This window comes from Pipistrellus kuhlii, unplaced genomic scaffold (assembly GCF_014108245.1).
Source record: "Pipistrellus kuhlii isolate mPipKuh1 unplaced genomic scaffold, mPipKuh1.p scaffold_m20_p_10, whole genome shotgun sequence".
NCBI lineage: Eukaryota > Metazoa > Chordata > Mammalia > Chiroptera > Vespertilionidae > Pipistrellus > Pipistrellus kuhlii.
The window spans coordinates 15,574,746-15,583,499 of record NW_023425405.1 but is presented as its reverse complement, the minus strand read 5'-3'; the positions used below and the strand labels follow the sequence as shown (position 1 = coordinate 15,583,499).

The 8,754-nt window shown below is 38.6% G+C and overlaps 1 protein-coding gene across 1 annotated transcript in view; it reads right to left on the bottom strand.

The window, feature by feature from the left end:
* Positions 1-6,723: 6,723 nt before the first annotated feature.
* LRGUK (leucine rich repeats and guanylate kinase domain containing) overlaps positions 6,724-8,754 on the bottom strand; it is a 68,549-nt gene continuing 66,518 nt past the window's right edge. The window contains 1 exon segment of the mRNA XM_036427350.2: positions 6,724-8,752. Coding sequence (XP_036283243.1) covers positions 8,318-8,752 — 435 coding nt within the window. The 3' untranslated portion in view covers positions 6,724-8,317.

Below are 8,754 nucleotides of genomic sequence, written 5' to 3'. Positions count from 1 at the left end.
GTTGCCTCCCACAAGCTCCTTGACCTGAAATTGAACTTGGGACCTAGATATGTGCCCTGCCCGGGAATCAAACCCGCAGCCTTCTAGTGTCTAGGATGACATGCCCACTGAGCCATTTGGACAGAGCAAAAGCCCGGTCCTGTTAGTGGGACTATAAGAATAGAGCATTATGAAAAAGAGCTGATAATTTGAAAAAAGTTAACATAAAATTCAAATAGAAGCTATATTCATTGAAATAATTTTTATGGAAACACACGTGTGTGTGTGTGTGTGTGTGTGTGTGTGTGTATACACACACACACATATATTATATATATATATTTTTTTCACATTTTTTCAAAATATAGCATTTGTGTCAGGGTTCGTTGTTTCTTTCTGAGATATAAGTCATTTGTACTATAGTGTAAAGAAGCCAAGCTCTATCTGATGATACAATGCATTTATAATTCTAACATTTTAATGTTTTAATGGTTTCTCAGCAACAAAACATTCTGGGTAAAGATCACTGTTAACTGCGTTGTAATGCCACCACTTTAATGACTTGGACTCCTATAATAAACAGTTTTATACAATTCTTAATATAGTTTCTAAAGTCTAAATACATCAATGAATAAGAGATACTATTTCTCAATTTACAAAACACATCAGCTCTAGTCAGTTTTGCTCAGTGGTTAGAGTGAAGGGTCTTGGGTTGGATTCTGGTGAAGGGCACATAACTGGGTTGTAGGCTCAATTCCAGGCCCCGGTCAGGGCACACGTGGGAGGGAACCAATCGATGTGTCTCTCTCACATTGATGTTCCTCTGTCTCTCCCCTTCCCTTCCACTCAGTGAAAAAATCAATGAAAAATATCCTCAGGGGAAGATTAAAACATAAATTAATTAAAAACACACACCATAATTCCCAATGCTATAATACCCTACAACAAAGTTTCTTAATGGGATTTTATTCAAAGTACCTAAGTTAAAGTCAACCTTGAGGCAACATTAAAAAGATAAAAATTACTTTATAGTACACAAAAATACCAAGTTCTTCCTATATAAGCTAAATTTAAACACCTCCAATGAAGTATAAGTGAAGTTAATGACGCATGACAAATTTTAAAGTTATTTTATGGATTTGTACCATTACCATATGCAGGAAAATATAAATGAAATATCTGTAACTACATCTCAAATTAATTCTAAATAGATTAGACCTTTTAGTTAGAATTATATCCTCTTGCAGTCAAGTGAAAGAAAATATTTATCTAAACCATTTAAAAGAATAAGCATAGAATCCAATCTAATAAATGCAGAAGCAATGTTACTAAGAATAAAACATTTGTGTGTGTGTTTAATATCAAACCATCATGCAGACTAAACAAGGTCTTTTATTCCATAAAAGAAAGTAGAAAATAAAAGATGCTGATGACCTAATACTACAGGCCCATATCCATGTCAATAACTAGTAATAAAATTAGAATCTGGTAGTCAAATTGTGAATACAGTTGACCCTTGAAAAATACAGATTGGAACTTATGGGTCCACTTATATGTGTATTTTTTCAATAAATACTCTAAGTGTATTTTCCTTATGATTTCTTAATAACATTTCCTTTTATCTAGCTTACTTTATTAGTATGTAATACATATGACATACAAAATATGTGTGAATCAACTGTTTATGTCATCAGTAAGACTTCTGTTCTATAGTAGGCTTAGTAGCTAAGCTTTTGGGGAATAAGAAGTTATATATTTTTCGACCATACAGGAAACTAGTGCCCCTTAACCCATGTGTTGTTCAAGAATCAATTGTATTTTGAAAAGAAAAAAAAAATCACTATTTTAAAAACCAATTTTTCTATATTAATGATATATATCATATATATATATATATATATATATATATATATATATATATATATATATAAATAACCAAGACATTCTCTTGTCCAAAAACAAGAAATTTAACAATTTTAAATATAAGTTTACATTTTTAATTAATTTCAGAGAAAAGGGAAAGGGAGATATTGAAACATCAGTAATTAGAGAGAATTATAGATAGGCTGTCTCCTGCACGCCCCCCACAGGAGATCAAGCCCACAAACCGGGCATGTGGCCTGACTGGGAATCAAACCACAATCTCCTGGTTTATGGGTCAACGCTCAACCATCAAGTCATACCAGCAGGGCTTAATACAAATTTTCAACCATTTAAATAAAGCACTGCAAAAAGTGAATCCACACTAGAGTTTTTCTTTGAAGACACTTGGAAATGTATGGCTTGGAAATAGCCCTTATTTTTAAGACAAAACTACTCAGATAGTCAGATGATTTTCATATTTTCCATATTGTTCACTCCCCCCTCCCTTCCCCCCACCCCCCCAATCAACTGGAGCTTTTTAAAAAATGTTTATTTTGGTAATAGTGAGGTTATACTAACATTAGGTAAAAAAAAAAAAAATACCATGTGCAATTTTTTAACTAATGAGTTAATTTATACCTACCATGATTAAATATGCATACTTATATATTGGGTCGGCAGCTAAGTAATTGCGGGTTTCACACACATATGGCTTCAGTTGAATTTTTAGGTTTGCAGACGTAGTACAAATGTAAAACACATTTTGTTATTTGGTAGTTGGCTATTCAGCTGTTAACCAGTGAAAAAAGTTTTTTGATCTGTTTTGTAGTTTTCGTTTGGCGTTCGTTGAAAAATGGAAAATCAAAAGGAACATTTTTGTCATATTTTGCTTTTTTATTTCCACAAGGAAAAAACGCATTGCAAGCTCATAAAAAGTTATGTGCTGTTTATGGTGACGAAGCCTTAAAAGAACGGCAGTGTCAAAATTGGTTTGCCAAATTTCGTTCTGGTGATTTTTCACTCAAAGATGAAAAACGCTCTGGTCGTCCAGTTGAAGTTGATGACACCCTAATCAAAGCAATAATCAATTCGGACTGTCACAGTACAACACGTGAGATTGCAGAGAAGCTTCATGTATCACATACATGCATTGAAAATCACTTAAAACAACTTGGCTATGTTCAAAAACTCGATACATGGGTTCCTCACGAACTGAAAGAATCACAGTTAACGCAACGCATTAGCAGCTGCGATTTGCTAAAGAAATGTAATGAAAATGATCCATTTTTAAAACGACTGATAACTGGCGATGAAAAATGGGTTGTTTACAACAATATCAAGCGGAAAAGATCGTGGAGCAGGCCAGGTGAACCAACTCAAACAACATCAAAAGCTGATATTCATCAAAAGAAGGTTTTGTTATCAGTTTGGTGGGATTACAAAGGAATTGTCTACTTTGAACTCTTACCACCCAACCGAACGATCAATTCTGATGTCTACATTGAACAACTAACAAAATTAAACAATGCAGTTGAAGAAAAGCGGCCCGAATTGACAAATCGAAAAGGTGTTGTATTCCATCATGACAATGCAAGGCCACACACATCTTTGGTCACTCGGCAAAAATTAATGGAGCTTGGTTGGGATGTTTTGCCACATCCACCATATAGTCCTGACCTTGCACCATCTGATTACTTTTTGTTTCGATCTTTACAAAACTCCTTGAATGGTAAAAATTTCAATAATGATGATGATGTCAAATCGTACCTGATTCAGTTTTTTGCTAATAAAAACCAGAAGTTTTTTGAACGTGGGATTATGATGCTGCCTGAAAGATGGTAAAAGGTCATTGATCAAAATGGGCAATACATTACAGAATAAAGTTATTTAGTTCCATGAAAAAATTGTCTTTGATTTTCTTTAAAAAATCCGCAAGTACTTAGTTGCCGACCCAATAAAATGTAAATATCTATAAAATCCTTGCAAAAGAGTCTCAATGCTGAAATATGTAACCATAAAAAGGACCAAACGAAGAGCAAAACTCCGCTATACAATTAAAAATGTTTATTTTTAGTAGGACACTTACATAATTTGTAGTGGAAAATTAAGGGAAAAGCTGCTCATTAGGAAGTGTTATCACAAAGCTGAAGGCACCAAAAGAATCTATTTTTTTAGGGCAGAATTAAATCTTCAAGGTCCTGCATATCTGTGCTTATAAGAAATAAATTATAGCAAGTAGAAAAATATTCATTTTACATCATATCCATAATAATTTTCCATAGTAAAATAAGCTTTTAAAGTAGAAAGCTTCCATACAAGTCCAAGGAAATACAGGAATAATGCTCATGTTCTGTATGGTAAAATGAATTTACCAATTAAACTATTGTAACAATAAAGTACTTTATTCTTGGGTGTCTAATCAAAGAAATAATCAGCTATTTAAACAGAGGACACACTCTACATCAGGACAAAGGGAAGTGTGTGAAGGTGTATTGTCACACAGACAGGTGAGGTACAACAAAGGTTTCTTGCTGCTGAACTTCATCCTTCATTGAAGTAGAAGGATGGACCTGGAATGCCTTCAGGAGAGTTGAACTAAGGGTTCAATGTTTGGACACTGTATTCAGAATGTCCTAACTAAAACACAGAATAAAAGCACCCTGAATTTCAGTTCTTTAAAATGGATGAGTTTATTATGCAGTAATGCACTGACATCTTGAAGGCAATACCATACAGTACAGGTAAATTTCAAGAGGCGAAACATGGTACATAAGATCTAGATGTGTGTAGAATTTGGGAAAGGGAAAAGAGAAGGGTAGTGATGATTGGCAGGAAAAAGGCTAGAAACCTTGAGGAGCTGAATACACACTCAAGTTTCTCCTCCTTTGAGCAATGTTGTTTGATAACTCGAGTTCTGATGTGATTTTCATCCAACTCAATGCCCCACTTCTGGGGTGAGTGTGGTCTTCGCTTGACAAGGGCTCAGTCTTCAAAAACAATTCTTTCAAAGACGTTTCACTGGTCAATTCCTCTAACAAAGGCTTTTTGTTTTGTTTTTTCCCCCTTTTCCCACTTTTTCTATTTTTTCTCTTTGGAAACTAGTGGTCTTTAGAGTAGGTAGCATGTAGAAGCCAGTCTGTGTCACCCACAAGAGAAAGAAAACAAATGCCCCCTACCTGGTAGTTTATTCCTGAGTCAAATAACTTGACAACATCTGCCATTCGAAACATAAAACATAAGTGCCTTTGATTTGATCGGTAAGTAAATAATAATAGTAAAAGTAATAGGTAACACCAATTGAGCATGTCCTATGTGCCAGGAGCTACTTCAGGAGGCTTTTCTGTATGCACCACGAGTTTCACTGCTGCCTATGAAGGCCCATGAAGGAATCTCTTGGGCTAAGTAATATTTTGCTGAACCACACTTTCTTTCTAATGTTATTCTAATTCTGCTTTAAGCGCCTTAATTCAGTCAAGGTTGTCAATGTTTTTAAAAGGATTTGCAGAGACGAGTATCCCATTTGCCAAATATTTACACCTAGTTTGACCATTATTGTCCTATTCTGATTAATGATAAAATGCTGCTTTAAAAATTTGTTTTTAGATATGGAAACAACTCAAGTGCTCATCAACAGATGAGCAGATAAAAAAAAGTTGTGGTACCCATGCACAATGGAATATTACTTGGCCATAAAAAGAATAGAATCTTACCATTTGTGACAGCATGGTTGTACCTAACAGGGTATTATGCTAATAAGACAGAGAAAGACAAACACATATGATTTCACTTACATGTGAAATCTAAAGAATAAAATAAATGAACATATAAAATAGAAACGGACATATAGATACAGCGAACAAACTGATGACTGCCAGAGGGGAGGGTGTCTGGGGACTGTATGAAAAAGGTGAAGAGATTAAGAAGTACAGATTGGTGGTTACACCATAGTCACAGGATGTAAAGCACAGCATAGGGAATAATATTATAATAACCAAGTATGTAGTCAGGTGGGTACTGGAAATATCAGAGGTACACTTTGTAAAGTACTGATCACTATGCTGTACACTTACTACAAAATAATGTAAACTGTAATTGAAAAATAAAATTTTAAGTTCTTTAAAATTTTTTTTTGCTGCTTACAATGTTAATATTAACAAACACTAATATCAGTATTACTATGTGTCAGGTGTATGCTGCTTGCTCTTCTGAGAAACCTCCCCTCTCTCCCGTCAGTCTGCTAATTCTGCAACCTTGGGGACTTAGCTGAAGGACCACTTCCCCTTGGCAATGTTTCCTGATTCAATATTCACATCCAAGGTGGAATTCAGTGCCCTTTTGGTATCCTATGACATTCTGGAAAAGTTGGTGAACAATTTTCTTGCCTACATGACGTTGAACTTAGCCTAGATTCTGCGGGGCCTCCAGCTGCCCAAGTCACGTGTGCTGTAACGAACCCTAAGGGTCTCCTCTGCTGACGTGCACCACCTGTAGTGTCCTCATCATCTCATTGTATGTAGCAACTATCAGTGTCTGGCACATAGGAGGGACTCAATCAATGCTTATTAAATAAAGTAACATAATAAAAACAAGTTATATGTTTAAAATTCACCTTCTTACTCTCATTTCGGACAAACTAGATAAGTCAAAGGGCAATTACCAATATAACACAGGCTTTTAGTTTTACAAGAGGACAGCTGCATCATGAATTTAAAAATAACCATTTCTTGCCCGGCCAGTGTAGCTCAGTGGATGAGCATCAACCCATGAACCAAGAGGTCACTGGTTAAATTCCCTCTCAGGGCACATGCTCAGGTTGCCAGCTTGATCCCCAGCAGGGGGAGTACAGGAGGCAGATGATTGATGTTAATGTTTCTCTCTCAACAATGTTTCTCTTTCTCTTTCTCCCTCACCCATCCTTTCTTTTTCAAATCAATAAAAAATATTTAGAAAAAATACATCAATTTCCTCTACTGCCATTGAAATACCATTTGACATACTACATTCCATTTTGTGGATACATACTTTTTGTGTAAGATAAGATACATTTATACAGGTATTTAGTCATCAAATACACTTTAACATGCAGAATGCCAAACACAACTTAGCATGCCACTGCATACTCAGTATAATAAGCATTCAGTATCTTGTAACTTTTCAAGAGTTGAATCTTGGGTTGGTTGCTTTGCTCACAATATTCTCTTTCTGGGAATGCAGACTCCACACACGCTAGGAGTGGGCACCATGGGTAGGTCTAAATACGACAGAGTAGACTGGTTTAAGAATGAGCCTGACCCAAGCTGGGTCAGAGTCTTTCCCTCAACCTTTAAAAAAACTGATGATCAAGGAACTCTTGAACTGCCAGTTGTTTGATGAGGTGAGACGTAAAATTTGAGAGATGTTAGTGGCCAAGTTCCCTGCCATGTGCAGAAACTGGTATACAGTCACTGGTATCAAAGAGAATAAAGGCAACACGGAGGAGAAAACGGAGAGGAGAACTGACGAGGGTCCAGGAGGTGATGAGAGTCCAGAGGTAAGAATCAGCAGATGACAAAAACACGCAGATGACAAGAGCCCAGATTATGTTCATCAGCTGGTTCCAAATCCCTGCACCTCCACCCTCCCCACCGTTTGGTTGTCTAAGAAAGTCACATAAGCTGGCTTGGATTGACAACTGTCACTGGCCAGCAAAAGAATCCTGATGGTCTGAATAAAAAAAAAACACCAATTCATCTGAATCCCTGCCTCATCCCCACCCCCCAATTCTTTTAATGGATTCAACCAGATGGTTGGGCATAATGAAGGCATGAGCTAATTGGCTAATTGACAAGAGGTTCCTATTCAGAGAGGGAGGCAGGTATTCATTTTGAACAGAAGTTTAAAGCAATATGTTCCAACAGGATCTGAAATGTTGCATCACAGTCATGTGCCAGGAGATGTGTCCTCTGGCTTTCAGGTCCCCACACGTCGACCGTGCATTTGGGAGAGACCAAGACCCCCACACTGCAGAGGCTTTGTTCCTGGGGGTTCCTACTTCCGAACCCTCAATAATGTAGGAGGCAGGAGAGTGTTCCAATCTAAAAGCAGTTTTTCTTAGGAATACAACAAAACTAATGGCATCACAGCACCGCCTCCCCAAGCTGACTCCTGTTGGGCTCATGTGTGTCTGGACACCAGGGCTCCTGCTGACACCTTCTCCATGCCCACTGCTGTCTTTCTGGCGAGGGAAGGGGGCCATTGCCGGCTGGTGTCTTTCTTTATAAGGGCTGCTCTTCCAGGCTGCAATAACCAACCACAAAAGAGGCACCCAAGGGCAAAGACTGGCTGTCTTCTAAGAACCCAGTGGCTGGACTGGGCAGTGCAGGTGGGCCCTCCTTGGATGACTCAGGTTGCAAAGGGAAGTTGGGTGTGAACTCAATGCCCCTGCCACGCTCTCCGTCCTGATCCTGGGTCAGCACTTCTTCGGGCACCAGCACTGCTAAACCTTGGTGTTCTGGCTGCCCCTTGCTCGCAGCCTCTCCTGCCGGCCACCCTGCTCCTCAGCAGACACTGGGTTCTGGGGTGCAGCAGAGCTTCTGTATGATGCCCCTTCGTGTTTTGGGGGCTATTTCTCATTGGCTTGCTGCCTGGAAGCATCGTTCCCTTGCACAGAGCTCTCTCTGGTCTCGCTGGTCCCTGGGGCAGGCTGTGGGGTGGGGGCCGAGCCGTCCTGCTCAGGGAGGTCTGACACCGGCTCTCCCTTCTGAGACCTTCCCCTGTGATGAGCCTCTTCTTTTCTCCTGGGACGCCCCTGGGAGGCAGGGCTGCCCGCAGTGGACTCTGCATGCTGGGGAGCTCTCCTGTGGGCCAGCGGACCCTCCCAGGTGGGCTGATCACCACCTGAGGGCGATATTTTCTTGAGATCACCCTCCAGCA